Below are 19,526 nucleotides of genomic sequence, written 5' to 3'. Positions count from 1 at the left end.
CAACGCAAGCCAGCGATCACGCGATGTAAAAATGAAACGGAGCTAACGCATCACGTCGTACTTAAGGTTCATTTGCGCTTGTTGAGACTCGTACCCTCAAACGAGGAAGGCTGAACATTTTCGGTCCAAGGAGAACAACGGCTCAGGCGCTTACATAAAGAAGAGCAACCGACACATTTAGCGGCGGATCGAGGATTTGCGAGTCCTTATCACTCGCGTGATCCTAATCACCTGTGCATGTTGCAAGAAGGCAAACAAAGGTGTGCGTCACGCGGGCCGTCGACGGCGCAACCGCGTGACCATAGCGCGCACGTGACCAGCAAACCTTGTACAGCAACAAGAGACCAGTTCTGCCCGCCGCCGCTCGTCTTTGGCAGGCAAAGGAGCGCACGGAAACAAAGGCCTTCCTTCATGAGCGAGCAAACGCACAGCTGTCATGACACGCCGGACCTTCAATTATTAGAGCCAATCATTTGATCCTCTTAAAATATCAGAGCAGCTCAGGCAGCAGGGAGCACACAAAGCAGAGCTGCTGACAGTCGCAATTTGCGACTGTGATGCAGTTGCTTAACTTGGGAGCAAATCGTGCGGCCCAAAAAAAATATTTTTTTATTATTAAATATCGACTTGAGACCGGATTCAAACTCAGGATAGTCTCGAGGCTTCCGCTGTGACGGACTGAGCGACGTGACGCAGTCTGAGACTGTTGCCGGGAAAACCTTTTGTACGATGATGATGATGATGATGATGATGATGCTGCAGGTGAATTCAGCTTTGTTTAGAAGTAAAACAAAACTTTCCGTGCAAGTTTTCATTTTGCTGCTCCGGTACGACAACAGACAGGTCGAATGACATACGTGTAGAAGATGCGACGATGCGGGACAAATGGTGGAGACATGAAAGCTACATCACATTAGCTGCCTCACAGACACGTTTTAGCGAATTGCTGGGCGAGTCACATCGATATTTTCTTCTATTTGTCATGATGTTACTGGCAAAGCAACAGTTTGGCGCGGTCTACATTTTGATCAAAAGCATTCCTGTATCAAAGTTAAAACAATCGAATAAAAACTAAAAACAATTGAACAATGTAGTACATCAAAACAAGTAAGAGAGTAAGCACAACAACAACTACTTTGCCAGCTGAACCCGTGTCTAGGTCACGCAGAACCGACATCGGCGCGGCTAACTGCAGCCGCACGCTCAAAGCTACTCCCTCGGAGTTTTACAGAAAGAAAATTGGACACTTCTGTTGATCCATCTATCTTGTCATCACAGAACGCCAATAACGGTGGCCCAAAACTGCCGCGAGCTTCTCTGCTGCGAGTCGGCCTCGAACGCAAGTCCTTCAGCGGTGAAAAGGACAACAATGTCATATTCTTGTTTGAAAAGTTGCTTTGATTCCTGCGCTGTGTTCATTTACTCCTCTGACGTGTTCAGCGCTTTTCCTTCTCCTTAAGAACATTGCAATTGGTTAAATTGGGGGTACAAATCCTCCATTGTCTCAGCCCATTCACACGCAGTACTAAAAAGTAGTACTGTAAAACTAGTTACGTCTGGAAGAAACTGCATAAAAGCTCGTTTTGACCATTACCGGTAATTAGAGAACGAGACCAAGCCGAAACAAGATGGTAGCTGCGAACGGCTCCGCGTTCGTCCTCAGGCCAGGAATGCAGTCTGAGCTCTCTTTTATTCAGCTGGTTGCTAACTGAAAAGAGGGTTAGCCATGCTCACTTAGAAAACGGAATGTTGTCAAGAGGTATCGCACATGTATAGAACATCGACTGACAGCACGTGAAATGTGAATTCCGGCCCGGCCGAGGGGCTTCCGTTCCAAAGGGACCGGCGGCGGGCGTATAAACGGAGCAGGCCTAAACTGTAAACTTTCGAACGAAAAGAATTTTTCCCCAACGCACACTGGTGTCTTGTGTCAAAGCAACACGTCTGATGTTTGGAACAAAACAAACCGCATGAAAATTGCTGTTCCAGTCCCCTTATTTTTAGGAATGCAGCCCTTAACGATTCAAGAGGGCACACGTGCGCCTGCACTCGTATGCCGGCGCACGTGTGCCGGTGACATGTTGCGCTGGCCCGACAAGGGCAAAACTGGAATAACCGGAGCCGGGAGTTTCGTTTCCGAGCCGAGGTGCTCACGGGAGCCGCGCCGTCAGATGACTCCGCCGCATCGGGATTTGTCGCCCGAGCAGCCGCGAGAACGCCGACCCTCCCGTTAAGTTCGCGACATCTCGAGGAGAGCCGTTTACATCTTACGGACGGAGCCGCTTTGCACGTGTGCGGGCAGGCTTAGCTACGAGGTTCGGGGCCCCGTTGGGCGCGCGGCCGAGAGAAACGACGCAGGCAACGTAGCGCAGCGCAAGCCGGCGGCTCGCACCGCGGCTCACACGTCACAGCGCGGCCGCCGACGTCGCCTGTTGATAAATGACATATTGACAACAGATGCTGCTCCCTAAACAAACACGCGGTGAAAATCCCCCTTAGATCTCATTCCCAACTGAGGAAATACGGAACAGCGAGTCTCATTTCTCCAAATGAACGGAAGCAGGTTTACGACTCTTCTTGGCTGTGAAGAAAACACAGCAAACGAGCTTCGTAAAATCAGCGAGGATTACCATCCCTCTAATAACGCTACAAGTCAAATGTCCGGGGCAGGTCTAGGCTTCTTGCTAGGCTTCTTTTAAGGTCTAGACCAATTTGAAACCGTTCAGTTAATGCTTAAAGTCACAAATCATTTGCTCCCCGACTGCGTTCAGAGGCTCTTCCACCGCCGAGTTAGTCAACATAAGCCTTGGCTCCAGTTGAAAACTTTTGGGGGGGGCTTTGCTTGATTTATCTGGAGGATTTTGTACTGAATACTGATTTGTGGAATACTCTATGACCAAATAAACTAAACTAGATCTCGTAGGCTATAATAAGTAACCCATTACAAGTGAAAGTAAATGGTCAACAGCAGGCGCGTTCAATAATCAGGTCCTCGACGCGCGTGTGACATAAATCTAGTGTCAGCAAAATGTTCCTTGGATAAAGTCATCCCTATTCATCTGCCTCCCCTGTTCCCCTGAGTTCCCTCCATCCGGCCGATCCGAAAAAAAAAAAATGACAATGTAATTTCTGCTCCATTTATTTCCCATGCCGTGGCCAAGCGCTCTAATTCACCGGTCGAATCCTCGCGGACTCCCCGCCCTCGCCTCCCATGCTGCGCCAATATTGTGCTTAAATCTCATGCTCCGATTGTCCTGGACCGATCCCGGACGCTACAATGAGATAGACCGCGCAATTATAATGGCACCCTGTGTCCGCCGGGATCACCCTTTGAACTGCTCAAGTGTTTACAGCGGAAGAGGACCAAATGTAAAACAACCCTCATCGGACCGACGCACATACGGCCACAACTAGCGGAACCGCGTTTGGTGACCTTTCAGCCCGCAAGCGGCGCTACCGCTTTGCGTGACCCCTCAAATTCCACGTTAAGCGTGCAAACAGAATATTTCCCCCCCAGAATATTTTATTGAACCTAAACCAATTATTAGTCATTATTTGTTATTGGAAGTAAATCAAATTTTTTAATAGCATATACATGGGATTTAGTTGCGTTTATATTCACATGGACACAGTATATACACACACACACACACGGATCTGTTCATATTTGATAAATAACGGTAAAGACACTTTACTGGATATGAGCTCATCACACCAATGTAAGTATCACAGATAAAGAAATAGCTTTCTACAGTAATAGCCCGTTGAAAGGGTACAGTAATCAAATTTGCTACACTGTCATAAAAAAAATAAATAAAAAAAAAAGACAAACGTAACGTAACATACCTTGATGGTTTGGCGAATTGTGGTTGGTTGATTGTCGGAAGCCCGGCCCGATGAGATTTGCTTGTCTGTGATTCGTGGATCGATCTCGATTGTCCTGCTGATGGAGACAAAATGAGGTCAGACCCAAAAGAATTTCACCAAGAAGGCAGAACCCTTCCCAGGTCCCCGGCCGGATCTTTCAACAAACAACAGCCACAATTCAAATATGCTTGAAGAGATGAAGTATATGATGTGCACTCCCAAAAAGTTTGGATCATATTAAAATGTTATGCAAGCATTTAAAACACTGCCTCATCTCAGATATTGAATGTGAACATGCATTTCATGCCCCCCCCCCCCCTCCCCCTCCGTGACTCGCTACTGAAACGCAGTATACGGGGAAAGAAGTAAACACTTCAATTGGATTAATATGTGATACTTGCGAGTAACCACACACGTGAGACCTCCAGTGAGTGTTTCGAGTGTTCGGACAAGGCCTAACAAGAGGGGGAAAAGAATGTCCCGGTAGGCGAGACTGATGACGGCGGATACGGTCTCGCTCACACGGCACACCTCCTCCAACGCAACAGCTTGGTAAACACAAGCTTGTCTTATTCTGCTGCTCCCAAAGAGACAATAAACTGAACATTTCTTCAAGGCGGCGGTCCGTGACATTATTAGGCCCTCCAAGGTCGTACATGTCTCGTCTTTACAACGTAAAGGCTAATATCAGTCAGTCCGCCTCTGCTTCTGGTAAGGCGCCGCTGTACAAAGGACCGTATACCCTAATTCAAACAACCAGGCTCCTTTGACCTTTGCTCCGTCCGTGTGGCATGCATTTCACACACAGTACGAGATCCAATTGCTGGCAGAAGGTCTTTGCAATTCAATGTTTCACTCCCTCGTGGTGGACTTCACGTCGCTATTTAAAGTAACGTTGAATTGACAGGCAATGTCGGGAATGTACAACGGCTGTGGCTAGAAAGCAAAGCGTGCGGAGTCTCTGTTGTGGAAACGCACGAGGGAATCTGAATTGGATCGCTTCAACCATGATGTATATTCCCCCAATTTAAAGTGGCGTACGTCAACGCTTCTTCACCCACCATTAACTCTTCTACGCGTACCCAACAACCCCACCAAGGCCTCCTTTAAGTGCCGCAGTATCAATAGCGAGTCCAGGGAGGACACAGCACAGGATCTCCCGGTCTGGCGAGAAAGAAAACTTCCTGAACGCCGGCAGAGGAAAAGAGCAAACGTGGTCCTCGGCCTGGTTTCCCTCCAGCCGTCCAGCGTCATCACTGCAACGGACCTTTCAGGGTGCGGATTGAACTGTAACGGCTATCTCGGCACGCACGACCATTAGCGAGACAAGAAGTCGCGGTCGTCTTCGCGTCGCCAAAAAGCCCGACCGTATCCAATCGCTTGTCTCAAGTTTAAGCTCTGCTGCTCAGACTGAAAGCGACATTTTGGACCGTAATGAGACTCGCATCACTGCGATGTAAAATGATAATGAAGTCAACACAGAGTGCCGGCAGGTCCAGCAACCAGACTGTGACTGATGCCTTACGTGGTCATCCAAGCAGCACTAAAACAACGGTTGGCTGGTGGGACAGTCCAGCACAAATTGTAAGAGTGTGTGCGTTCAGGTCAAGGTTCAACTCCACTGGACAAAACTAGGGGCTCTTTCACATCATATACTGGTCTTGAATGGTGTTTTATATCGCCCTCTGGAAGTAAATTCAGACAAACAACACACGCACGCACACATTTCGAAGAGTACCTTCTTGATCTCTTCTGTGGTTCTTACCGAGAAAAACTGATTTTCCCGTCGGCTCGGGATCAAATAAATGGGCTGCAGCAAAAAGGGCAATTTTTTCCCACCTCGGGGGAAAAGGGCTGGTGCTTGAGCGCTACTTGCGGTCTATCTGTGCACGTGCCCCGTCAGTACCCCATTTGTCGTTGTACCGAACGCTTCTCCTCATTAGCACATTGCTCAAGCTAAAGAAAAGCAGATCACTGCTGGCCCCGACACAAACGCCTGAGACCGTGCGTGGCAAGTCGCAGACTTTGGGGAGTTGAGTCCAAACAAGACCAAGACCTGCAAAATGTGGTCTTGACACCAAGATCGGTCTTTAAAGACAGCATTCACAGTGTAAAGTTACAAAAATAAAACCACGAAGACAAGGAGACATTGAACATTATTGTTAACGTTTAGTCCCAGCTAGCAAAGTTCTACCTATCAGTGGAACAAGTATAGTGAGGCTTCACTCGTCATCCTTTAACTAGCACTCCGTCTTATCACGACTTTAAATTTCACAGTGGACCACTTTTCCCCATTAAGGTTTACTGGCAGAAACTCTTACGGTTGTGAATACGCAGCTTAAAATACTTTGTATCATGAACACGAGTAATACGCAGTTCCGACTCGCTTTGCAAAGGCAGGTCAAAGAGCAAATGAAGCTATACATTAGATGAGGACTAAACAAATAAAAAGGAAAATATTGCTACGACTAAATTCAGGAAAAAAAAAAAGTAACAAGTTTCACGCTTGTTAAATGACCAGCCAAACGGTTTAAGCAGCGCAATATTTATAAAAACGGATATCTGTCACCCTGTCTGACCGACACCTTTCAACAGTACGTTTACATGCACACGATGAAGTTAGTTCTCTCCATCCCCAAAATCAATCAATCATCATAATAATAATGTGTGAACATGATGCTTTTGACACTATTATGAAGGGCCACGTATTTAAAGGCTTCTAATCAAACACTTTTTTTTTTATTTTTAAAACATATATTCTGACGGCTTGCTTTGATTTGCTATTTAAATGTCGAAGCACATAATTATATTAAATGCATTTCAAAGTTACGTATGGGAAGTTTTATTTGACTCTCTTAGGCTTGTAAATGGTGTGGATGCACTCAAAATAGTGATTATTAGGAGTGGTTTTTTTTTTTTTTTAACTCAGGTTATTTTTTTGGGGGGAGTAATTTTCTTGGAAAAACGAAATACGTTTTTTTACCCCCCCCAGCCTATTTGTATTCAAATATGAACAGAAAATATAGTTCTTGTGTTAGGCCTGTGATACACAGATTCGCTCAGGCATCAAGTCAACAATGGAAACAAATAGTTTAATTAAGCATTTTATAGACGCTCTGGCACTTGTTCACGTTCGTCCATAAACTTGAAAAAAACATTTTTGTCCAAGCGTGCGAACGTCGGTTCCGTGGTTGAAACGAGAGCCAAAGTAAATGGCTGATGCCTTCTTTCCAGTGGCTATCGTCTTTCTCTCTGCATTTCCATAAAATCTATTTAGTTTGGGTTCAAAAGTTGAAACGGTCCTCCCTTGGGTAAAGCCCGAGAGAATCTCACACCCCCGGAAGAATCCATCTTGCTATTTACCTGATAATTGGGATGATGCAGGAAATAATCGGGACATCCGGCCACAGCCATGCTTTGACTTGTTCTGTTCTTCTGTATAATCTACGTGCTTGGATTAGTCCTGCTGGGAAGATGGACCTGCAGAAAAATAATAATAAAGGTGAGTAAAAATGAATTAGCAATAGAGAAAAAAAAAAAAAGGAAAGTGATAAACTCATAAGATGGTTATTGAATATTTTTTTAATCGTCCTTACAAGACTTTTGTTGCTTGTGCTCTTTGCATCAACTCTGGAGATCTTGGGTGGAGGAACAAAGTATCCGCACCACTGCTGCCAGTGTGCAAACACCTCTGAACGCTTACGCCAAAATACACTGCGGGCACCTCTGCAGGTCTAAAGTGAGACCCCCCCCCCCCGAGGGTATATTTGGAGTCAAGCTGCTCAGGCTCAAGACTATGAGCGCTCATATGCTGCAGTTCGTGACCCCTGTTGGTATTCCAAAAATACGGCCCACCAATAATTACAGCTAATTTCATTTTGTGTTCGCATTAGCGCTCGTGAGAAGGTGCGTGCACGTTTCTTTTCTGTTTATGTGCGCCAGCGAGGATATTCACACGTCGCTATGCGTGGGTACGTAAAACAACCATTTTGAGCACCATTATGTGCATGTGCTATTTGAGGAGCTTTTTTTAAAGTGGCGCACTTTAGACTGAAACTATTTAGTCCCAGGTTGCATCATTAAAAAAAAGCATCGTTTCAATCGACTCGATCCAACGAGACAAACCAGGTCAGATGTCAAAAACTGACTGACAGAAAACTCCGTTTCCTGTCATCTATTTCCCCCCCCCCCCCCTTCCAAGAACTCTAGAGAACATTGGGTTTTTATAGAACGTCCAAAAGTGCTCGCAAATGATTAAACCATGAATGAAATCTAAACAAAGACCTTGGCAAGTGCGTAGCAACGGCTGCTGAATGGGCGTCCTTGTCATGAGTGTGCATCCGTATGTGTGTGCATTGCTGTGCAAATGCTTGTGTGGTCCGGCCAGCTGGCATGCAAGGACGGCTCGTCATTTACACATTATTTACAGACAAACAATTCACAACAAAAACAAAACAAATTAACATCAGCCTAAACTCCCCAGGCGGCTCCTCATTAGGCGCCACGGATTTGTTGACGAGCTGCACTTGGACTGTATGTTTATTAGGAGTCAGAAGTTGCTTGGTATTGACCAAAATAAGCTTATATAGCTAACATTAGAGAACGCAAAAACAAATACAGGTTTTCCGCTGCATCGTACGGGCTCGGCTCACGTCTACTTGTCGGTTTTCCACTTCAAAATAGTCACGAGAGAAACTACGAAAACCACAATGCATTAAGCACGTCAGCCAGATGAGTTGAAACACGGTAACAAAACAAAAAAAAACAAAAAAAATCAGGTGTCTCCAAACAATCAACAACAACTGAAAGAATTCCCAGTAGCGAAAACCCTGCAAAGGCATGACAAAAGAATGCAAATATTTCTTGATGTCAATGGATCACTGACAAGATGCGGGTATCGCAAGCAAAGGATTTGCAACTAAAGATTAAGTATTAACAACTCCTAATCCATGTTAAATCAATCATCTTTTTCCTCCATTTTGTTCACCGAAAAATGTCTTCCCTTTTAAGTTGCGCGTCTGGCCGAGATGTAAATACCTTGAAGTGAACGCAGTTTGCTCTCTCGTCATGTCATCTCTTTACGCACACGCTGCTCCAGTACTTTTGGGAGAAAAGTGCAGCGTGAAAATAACTTCATGTGGACGTAACACGTGACTATTCCGATCAGTGACTAAGGTGTGGAACAAAAGCGCGCCTTTGCTTAATTTCTGCCAGAATCAAAGCCATTCCAGTGCAAGGATGACAGCCTGTCAGGATTCTTTGATTCGATTCCTTCCACTTGAAGAGCGTACTTAAAATGAACGCCCGACCCTGACCCTGACACCGCAATTGTCCCTGCGGTGTTGGATCATTCCAGAAAAAGAGACGTTGAGGTGCGGTTGTTCTCCCCATTGGTAAGGTGATTGCATCCAGACAAACTGAAGTGATCCGAACTTTTGAGTGCACTTTAATGTCCTTGCAATGCCTTCTCTTTTGGCTCCTCTGATAAGGAATGTCTCCAACTTGTACTGCTGTACAATCGACTCCCGCATCGTCGCGGTTCGGCCGTCGCGACTTTGCCCAGTCGCTCATTTTGGGGAGGAGCCAATCTCCCGCAACCACAGAAAACCCCGCCTCCTCACCTTTTTCGTTGTGGCATAAAAGTCTGAAAATTACTTTTCTTACGTTCCTGGCAAAATACTGTTCACAGTATGTATGTACCGTAGGTACGTTGGAACGTACCGGGGTCAAATGTTCCAATTGCGACCAACGCGGCGTCTTGTGTTTAAGATGTCATGCATCGAGTGCTCGTACAGCGCCAGTCATGTCAGCTCCCGGTGGAAAGTACCGGAGCCCAAACAGCGCGCATCAACACAGCCTTTAACTACTTCAGCAGATAAAAGGATCTGCACTTGACCTTCAACACTTCAGTGTCTGCCCAGCCGTATTTCTCCACCACTGTTGTGAACTTAGTCGCTGTTGCCGAACGGCGAGCGTGCAACAGTGGCCACGTGGCCGCCTACACGTCGACTCACGGCGTCGTCATTTCACCTTGGTGCTTTCTGTGCCGGCTGGGCTTCACGATACCGAACAGACAGGAATCCTCGGAAATGTCAGAGGTGCTCGTGAGAGGTAGAAAAACGCCGAAAAAGAAAAACCTTGTCCAATTTAAAGCGGATAGGCTTGCGGCTGGACCAATCAGTCTGGTTGTGGCTGTTCCGCGGCAAAGAGAAAAGAGATCGGCGCGGGCGCCGGCGTACCACAGCCGCCGTCCGGTAGCCGAGATTCCTAACGACCAAATGACGTTTGCAGACGGAACACGTGCCGGTGATCAACACGTTTCGTCCATCTCGAGGTGAACGTGCTGATGCGCGCTTCATATCGCCGAAGGTTCATCTAGAACATGGCAAGGCGCTAAGACCTGAAAAGAAGCCACAGGCTAAGTCGAGGATCATCGCGCATCTGCGCGATTTTAAATTAAGCCCAATTCAAACTGTAGATTAAAAACATCTCTCTGAATCCATCTCTTTCGCAGGGAACGGGAACGGGAACCGACGGCTCAACTTAGGACATTACAAAATGTTTTGTTTGGAATGCAAAAAAGAAACAATTCAGCTCGCTATGCTTTTTGGCGCAAACCAAAATGAATTTCCATGCATGCGACCCTTGGAAATTCACAGAGCTAGCTCAAAATGTTTCAGTGGAGCCCAACTTCACTGCATACACACTCACTGCATATAGTGTAATTATACTCAATTCATTTCATATCTGCGGTCTTCTAAAAAACAAAATACGGCCACAATTCTGCCTCGAACCCTCCTTATGGATGAAAAATGTTCAGACGACTTGCGCCGCCTTCCGCATTGTTTCGTAGCAGCACCATAACATGTGCCAAACATTGCAAATCAGAATTCTTTATCAATGGAGATGCTATAGCGCATACACATTAACTTCCATTCTATTTTTTGAATACTGTCATGACTTATTTAAGCCACAACTCCTACGTAGCGCAAATAATGGGTCATCCCAATAACAACACCCGGAGAGAGGAAAATGGAAATATTAAACTTTGAAACTTACATACGGTATAGAGGCCCAAACTAAAGCCCCGGCCGGTTGATTTTGTATTTTAATTTTTTTGCCTGATTGTTGGTCAGGGTTGTCTGTCCTGTTAACGCTCTTTTTTTTTTCCCTTCCTTTTTTGGGGTTAATGCTGCATTTCTCTTATTTTTTTTTTAGTCTGTCAATTTCTTTGTTTCAGCAAGAAAAACTAGCTTACAATTTGGGCAGGTATTGAAGCACCTAAGCTTTAGTCCCTTAAACGGCAGAAGAATAAATATTGGGGAAAGGGTGCCTGGTTAATAAGGTCAAAACAAAGAAAAGAACACTGAATTACTTCTCAAATGATATCTTTTGGGGAAGTAACATTAGCCCTTTGTGTTACTTTTGGATAACGCCATTGCACGCACTGGCGGTTTTATGATCATAAACTGAAAAAACAGCTCCAACCCAGCTGTGCAGCTGCGTCAACGTCCGTCGTCTTTTGTGTAGGTAATTGTAAAATGTGTTCATCTTACTCAACTTGCCTCCGGTCGATTGGACTGGACACAGCTGAACACTGGGCTGTTCAGCTCTGTCTGCTCAGCCATCTTTGGAATGCACAGAGCACTTTTTTTTTTTTTTTTTTTTTCTTCCCCCATATCGGATACTGGGTGAAAAAGTATGTGCGATAAAGTAACGCCCCCCTCCCCCCCCTCCCCAGTTGCCCAAGATATAATAGGCGGACATAGACAAAGGTACTGACCATGGAAAAAAATAAAACAGTCCCTTTGGGATTGTTATGTCTTATTCTGTCAGTGTCTTCGATGCAATAAAATGGAGAGGGGAGGAGAGAAAAAAACAAAACAAAACAAAAAAAAAATAAAAAATTCGCATTCCAGATGTTTGCATTGCAGAAACAAAATGCGTAACATTACTGTTATAAAACAATGCTATTAGGGCACCACCGCCATGAGTTAGCGTGCACCCATCTGTGATTTACCGCGCTTCCAAATGCGTTCCAAAAAGTCGATTCGATAATCAGCAACTTCCTGTCAGGAAAAAAAAAGTAAACCTTTGCTAACTGGCTATGTAATGACTAATTTAGTGTCAGCTTTTGTAATGTCAATTTGTATTCCCTTTCTGTAACTGTATGTGCGAAAAGGTAGCATCCTCACTCCATTTGCACAACATCACTGAAAACAAAAGATTCCTAATCATTTGAGGTCCACCGCATTGTTGCCCAGACAGAGACGAGCTGGCATTGTCAAGTTTGTTTTGGTTTTTACGTGACATAACAGACTCTTCCTACAGTCCAGAACATAACCTTAATTGAAACAAAATGGCACCGATCCAAGTCAAAGCGTGGAGTCTTGTCTCCGGCCCATTGAAAGGACTGTACTGACCGTACCGCAACCCCAACGGAGGGCAGGTCAATTATTGCAGTGTGTACGTTTAAACTAGTTAGATGCTTTCGATGAGAATATTGGAGGGTGACGCTCGGAGTTAGCAAAACTTCCTATTGGCCACTTGGCCAATAGAACCACGATATCGAGTATGTAGCCGTAATTGCGATGAGACGACTGAACACCTTCATTGCCTGTGCACGTTTCGTGTTCTTCTGATTCAATCTTGCACTTGAAAGCTTCAACAGTGTGCCGGCATTTTTAAACATCTTTTTGAACTCGAACACAGTCACCGACAATCGTCAGAGCCGAGAACTCGACAGTTGGACATGCACGCTCCAATGCTCATTTGAATGTACTAAGGTATTCCAAGTGTCTCTGAAATGAGACTTTTCATTCCAATAATCAAGACAAATGAGTTTGCCGGTGCGAGTGCGGATGCGCGTGTGCGGCCTGCCGGTTATTCCTTCCGCAATGCAACAGAGCAAGTTGAACAGAGCATCTCTGTATTCTGTTTTAATCAGCAGATTAGATGGTAGTCACTCCTCACTGGATGTGCTTGTTGCACATGTTGATTAGTCATTAATTGGCAGCGTTCATTATTTGAGAGCAGCAGCGTAAAGCGGGGCTATAGGAGAGGGCCTGATGTCATGCCGGGGGGAGACTGAATAGCACCAGTCAATGAGAGAAAGGTCTTTTTGGAATCCTAATTGGATGAGGATTTGTCGAGAACCAGTCTTATGCAATAGCAAGAGGAATGCTTTGGGCTTGTACAGGTCGGGGGGGGGGGGGGTATTGGTAACCTCAGAAGGGTGAGCTAGCTCACCTCATCGATGTGCCCTTTCTTGACACAACCACAAAAGGTTCAAAAGTCCCGCAATACAATCAAGGTCATATTGGCCGACCTTGGTTTGAACATTATCCAAACTGCTAAGTGTCACTATAACCAGCAACAAGTAATTTTTCATTTTAAATAACTGAGATAATGTGGTTGGACTCGGCGCACACCTGCCACCGTATAATGTGCCTCTAAAGAAGTTCAGATGTTTTCGTGGGCGATTTCCTATTTTCTTTGTGTTGCCTTCTAGCAGAAGCCTGAAGGTTACGTACTAACTGGACTTCACGCCACTTTTATCGGGCCGATCGGTATCGGCTTTAATGTCATAATTCGCCGAATCGATCAACGACGTCATTGATCGGCTCCGCAAAAGACATTTACTCCGCGTTGCCATCGTGCACAGTATATTTGAATCCAAAAGCTAGTTTATTTTTAGCCTTGTCGTACGACTTTTGACGTCATATTGGAAATATCTGACCGCCAATAAAGTTATATTAAAAAAACATGTCGGCGGTGTGGAACAGACAACACGTCCGAGACAGACAACACGTAATGCCGGTGATCAGACTACAAGACAAATTTGCTCTCTTTCACGATAGCACTTGGTCAGACTACTACAATAAAATCTTGCATCACGTTTTTTACGATCATTGGGCTTTATACAACCGGATACACTCGTTACCGTGGCGACGACAACAAGAGTGGAGCGCGCCGACTTTGTATGAGAAAGGACAAAATGGGGAAAAACGAGTGTTGCTGGTCACCAGTGCTCAGGACAGGAGAGGAGAGGACGTCCGTTTAAGGCTCGCTTGCGGTATGCTCGCGTACTTTGAATCCGATACGGTTCGCAAGGAGGCGACAAAACGTTGTGTAGCCTAGCAAGCTACTGCTAGCCGAGTACTAACGCTGACTTCTACTTGGAACTGTTCGTAATTCCTTGCACCTTGACTCAGGCCCCAGTTCAAAGCACCATGCTGCTACCACCATGCTTCACTGTCGGTGTGGCGTTCTTTTGCTGAACAGTGTTGTTTTTGTGACAAACGTACCTTTTGGAGTTCGAGACAAAAGGTTCAACCTTGGTTTCATCGTACCATAACACGTTGTGCCACATGCATTTGGGAGATTTCATGTGTTTTTGCCCAAATGTAGCCGGTCTTAGATGCTTTTCTTTGTAGGATTAGGCTTCCGTCTTGACATGGGAAGAAGACGGGAGATTGCCGTCACGTATACTTAACAGCCAGAAGTTGCCAGCGGTTCCTGCAGCTCCTTCGGCGTTGCCGTCTGCCTCTTGGCAGACACCCTGACAGATTGTCTTGTGGTCTATTCATTCATTTTGGAGCGACGTCCACTTCTTGGTAATGTCAATGTTGTTCCATATTTTCGCCACTTGATGACGACGGTCCTCACAGTCTTCCATGGTTTATTTAACGCCTTGCAAATGTTTTCATACGTCAGATACCTTTGATGCTGTGGAAGCTCTGCGTGGACCACGGCTTGTAGCGTAAGATGTGACCAGATCAATTCCAGGAAAAGCCTACAGGAACATCTGAACTTTGTTTGGGGTTGATCAGAGGCATTTTAAATGGTGGCAGGTGTGCGCTGACTCCCATTTAAGATGAGTTGGAATGTTATTGGTTAATTCTGAACATCCCCAGTTATAAGAGATTGTGCACACTCGATCAACCATCTTATCTCAGTCGTTTATTTGCACTTCCCCTCTGCTCATGAAAGATGTTTCCACATGGCACATTACTGGTGGATTATTACTACCTCACAAAAGTAAGCGTCCACCAATGATGAACTCTTTAGAGGACTGAAAATTGTAGCGCAACTATTTGTGCTTGCTAGTTAGCAGGACAGAAGAACGACAGAAGTTACATTACGATTCTCAAGGGAGGACCGTTTTGTTGTTGCCATGGTGACTCAAACGGTTAAACAAATTTGTTTTTAAAAAATTCCAAACTTAATCAAGATCCTCCCCCACAATTAAATGGGGTCCTTCTTTGCTCGTTCGTGATCTCTCTATGAAGTTACACAACTGTATTTCTTGCACTATTTCAAGGCAAAATCAAAAGCAATGCTGTGAAAAAGGTCAGTAACGTTAGTGATGGCCTTCGAATTTTACTGTTAGAATTCGATCAAACTGAGGAAATGGTCCCAGACTTACAGTAAAGCTGACACACAGTATTGGAATTGTTGTTATAGTACCACACTACAACCACACAAAAGGGCCACAATTTGTTTTTTTTTATCATTTATTTTGTCACACACGACTGTGCGGCCATTTGCACATGACCCACCCGCGCCATCGGTCCATCAGGTGTCGAGTTGCCCCCGAAATAAAGGTCACAATCTTGCCTCTCGCACAGGCTATTTCAGTCATATTGTATTTGGACCACAACCAGACAGTGAGAAACTTGATCCATGGCACACTCTTGAGGTTAGGGCAAGTCACCGCTGCATCTGATTTGTATACGTATGTGCTGTCCTTTGAGAATTGTACTTCTTAGAATTGCTGCTTGCAGAGCAGATTACGTAGCGCTTATTGGAAAGAGATTTGATAGTCGTCACACTTGGATAGTTAACTTGCACTCAAACGTCCCTGCAAAGCAAAAAGATGAATTCAAAATTTGACACACCACAGAAAAGTAAGTATTTGAAAACAAACTTTGCACTGCTCTTATTTTAGGTGCATATAACTAATTTAAATGCACAAAATGCATTTTTTTGTGTCTGACATAATACGTCCGTCCGTATGGCACATTTCCACACAACAGAGATTTGCTCATGCTCTTGTTTAAAACTGGCATGGTTTATACGTTTTTGTCCCATCTGTGTACAGTAAAATATTTACCCATTTCCAGTGGCAGTTGGCCATGAGAGGGCGCTAGGGTGTCGCCCCACCACTCATCACATTTGCCACGATTAAATGAAAATGAAATAATCAATGAAAATATTTCAATATATATGTATATAGTTTCTTCGATGAGAAGGAGAATATTGCACCATGAATGATACCTGATGAGTGATAACAGTCAAGTTGTTTCATTCATCTGTGCTGTCTGTTTTTGCACTGGGGCCCCAAAAAAATCTTTATCCACAGACTCTTATTAAAAGTTTCAAATGCACAGTAGCGCCTCTTCAACACACGCGACAGAAGCACGTTGGGGCGCAGCCGACATCACATCCGTCTGTCATTGAGGACGATTGATTCGACAGGGCGAGCCTCGTCAGTTTAAGATGGCCAGACGGAGAATTAGAGATGCAAAATAGAAAGGACAAAAAAATGTATTCAGCAAAGTCACCAAAGGCAAAACCTTTGAGGGGAGAACACGTCAAGAGACCCTCCACGTTACAAACGCATTGACCCGATAAGCAGTCGAAAGACAGGTACCTGGTACAGTAACAGGGTTTGGCTAACTGCATGTTGTGAGGTTAATAAAGAAACAAAACAAAAAAAAGACTTTTTTTTTTAACATTAAAAAAAATTGACAAAAAATTCAGGGGGGGAAAAAAAAAAAAAAAAAAAAAATCTTCAACAAGGTGAATCCACGGGTGCCGGACCACGAGGATGCATGTGTACACTGTACTGTATATTCCTATAAGTTGAGTATATGATGAGGTGTTTGAGAAAAGCGTCAGGACTGGCTGGCGTCACAAAAGAAATATCACAAAGAAACTTCTAATACAAAGTACAAACAATTCTTCCCCTAAGAAGTAATCCCACTGGTGTCGAACACTTTCACAGCCTTCTCTGCCACATCTTCCAGGATCTTCCACAGCTCTGTCATCATCACGGCCATCTTGATGTTGTCCACGTCTTCAAAACAAAACCATTTGATGACCCACATAAGCTTGAGAAAGAGAGGGGGGGCGACAAATCCCACAGAGGCAGGTCGGTGTGTCGAGAAGTTGCTCCGGCACGGCCAGGAAGTGTCGGATGCTCAGGGCGTCGTGAGCAATAGCGTCGTCACGGTGAAGAAGCCATGAGTTGTCCTGCCACAACTCTTGCCTCGTCTCACGCAAAGCGAAAGCAAAAAATTGTAAATTCAAATAAATAAAAAGCCACATGATCTCTTTGTAAACGTGCTGGTTGAGCGTCTGGCCCGCACTGAAGGTTTGCAGTTGGGCTCGGAAATATATATCCTCTGTGAAACCAGACCTGGAATTCTTCTGACACACCGAGACGCATCAAGAGGTTGAACAAAAAAAATAGGAAGAGGTTTTATTCTGAAAATCAGGTGCATCTCCCTGCACCTTTATACACAATGGCAAGCCGGTCATCTTGGTCATGTGATGCGATAGTTAAAAAAGTAATGCCACGAGCTGGCAAAAAGGAGTTTAAAAAAAAACACAACAACAAGAAACAAACAAACATCTTCGGAGAGCCTCTTTGGAAAAGACAAATGCCAAATAATGAGACAGAGGAAGAGCCTATATCAGCAGTCCTACTTAAAATACTGATTTATGTGAGTCAAATAATAAACAAAATAAAATTTCAGAGTAGACTGGATACAAATAACACACTTTGGGTGTCAATCTATCCTATTAACCAGAGATGGGACAAACCCAGTGAAGAGGAACAAGCACAGGGCTCCCAATAATTAGTGGGGGGGGGAGAAATATAATAAACGTAATGGTGAGTTGTATTTATAAAAATGTGTTTATATTAAACACATTTTTATAAAAAAAAAAAAAAAAAATTAAAACAAATAAGAATTTGTTTAAAAAAAATGAAAAATTAAAACATAAAAATGTGTTTTAATTTGTATGCTGGCCCATCAAAATATTGCTTTATGTGAAAGCTGTCTGTGGTGCAAAAAAAAAAAAAAGCGTTGCTGTACAACACATGCTGCAGTGATTGTCACTGTGTAGTGTACTATGTGTGCGCCCTCTAGTGGTACACGTAAGAACCACTGCTCAAGAACAGTTCAGTTGTATTTAACTTTTGAGTTCAATACATTTGAATTAAATCTTTAACAACAGTTTCTTTTTGAATATTTAGGTCACTTCTTTAAAAAAAAAAAAATTGCAATTGAGTTTTTTTCTTTTTATTATATTTCACAATATTATTAAATATCATGAAACTTCAATTTTGATTTAACAGTTAGACCAACGCTACTATTTTAATGTGGGTCATAATGGTACTTGGAGAGCTAACTATTTATTTATTTTTATTTTTTTTAGGTGGTAATCGGTGTTTGAGAACCACTGACCCCATGCGACATATGATACAATATGAAAATGACAGCGGGCGTCGAAAGGCGCGTAGGTTCACTCAAAACTAAACTCAGTCAAGCTGCCACCAAACTGAGGATTCTACTCGGGGACCCCCGGCCGGCGGCCACGCGGTGGGACAAGGCGAGCGTTCCCCGGAAAAGGCCACCCCACCCCCGAGAGGCGATCGCTGCCGAACTGTCCCGCTGGATGCAAAAAAATACAAATAACATTACAAAATGAAATTACAATGAAGTAGCCCGTGGAGCCTCCTCTTGACTGACGTGAAGCCACCGTCAACAACATGACGAGCTTGAATTAGAGAAGCTGAAAAGAAAAGCCCCCTAAACACAAGCGCACGCCAACGCCGCGGCGGACTGCAGAGTTGCCCCAAGCGAGACCGCAACGACAAGACTTTAGTTCGAGTTGAGCGGCCGACAACACTTGCGACTTTGGCCACGCCCGGACGCCCTCACCAGCACGGCCGGCGGTACCGTAACGCGGTCGTCCGATAGCACTCACCTCACAGCTGCCTCGGGCAAGCGGGCAAGCGGGCTCCGAGCCTCGCACGGCCGTGTGGAGGTGTGACGGTGCCGGTTCAGGCCGCGGCGTTCAACATTCCCTGGCCGGGCAAAAGACGACGCGCGGGACGGGGGGAGCCTGGAGGCGACAGCGAAGACCAGGAGGAAAGACTCAAGTAGTTGTGACGGCCGAAGAAGAAGAAGAAGAAGAAGAAGACTCCCAAGTCTGTCATCTCGAGCCGCCAAGCAGGAGGACACACACATTTACGCGCACACGCGCGGGCGCAGGCACGCAAGGCTTCCTCTCCGCCCCTTGAAGCCTGGCCACGCCTTCCGCGCGAAGGCCGAACAGTGGTGCCTTCACGAATGCCGGGGAAGCTCAGCACTTTTGTTCGTCACTCATCTTGGAGTACAAGTACACTTTATGTAAATACCACAGGAGGCAAAATCACCGTACCCACACTCTGAACTTAAATAGAAGTACACATGCCTTGAAAAAACAAACAAACAAAAAAAGGGTTAGGGTTATATATATATATATATATATATATATATATATATATATATATATATAGTAAAATAGAAACACTGATTTGACTCCTAAAAAAAAAGTATGTATGAATATGAAATGGACTACAAAGATAAAAAGATTTTTTTTTT

At 44.7% G+C, this 19,526-nt stretch overlaps 1 protein-coding gene across 5 annotated transcripts in view; it reads right to left on the bottom strand.

Moving 5' to 3' along the window:
- LOC133401817 (growth factor receptor-bound protein 10-like) overlaps positions 1-19,158 on the bottom strand; it is a 54,232-nt gene extending 35,074 nt beyond the window's left edge. Inside the window, exons 1-3 of one of the 5 annotated variants that reach the window (XM_061675254.1) lie at positions 18,868-19,158; positions 7,231-7,347; positions 3,847-3,943 (exon numbers count right to left, since the gene is read on the bottom strand). In XM_061675254.1, coding sequence (XP_061531238.1) covers positions 3,847-3,943; positions 7,231-7,281 — 148 coding nt within the window. In that variant the 5' untranslated portion in view covers positions 7,282-7,347; positions 18,868-19,158. The remainder of the gene's footprint in view (positions 1-3,846; positions 3,944-7,230; positions 7,348-18,867) is intronic. The other 4 variants (XM_061675252.1, XM_061675251.1, XM_061675250.1 and 1 more) reach the window with 4 other exon arrangements.
- Between the last annotated feature and the right edge of the window lie 368 nt (positions 19,159-19,526).

Source organism: Phycodurus eques, chromosome 4 (genome assembly GCF_024500275.1).
Source record: "Phycodurus eques isolate BA_2022a chromosome 4, UOR_Pequ_1.1, whole genome shotgun sequence".
Lineage (NCBI taxonomy): Eukaryota > Metazoa > Chordata > Actinopteri > Syngnathiformes > Syngnathidae > Phycodurus > Phycodurus eques.
Note: the sequence above shows the minus strand (reverse complement) of the source record. Positions and strands in the feature narration are given on the sequence as shown.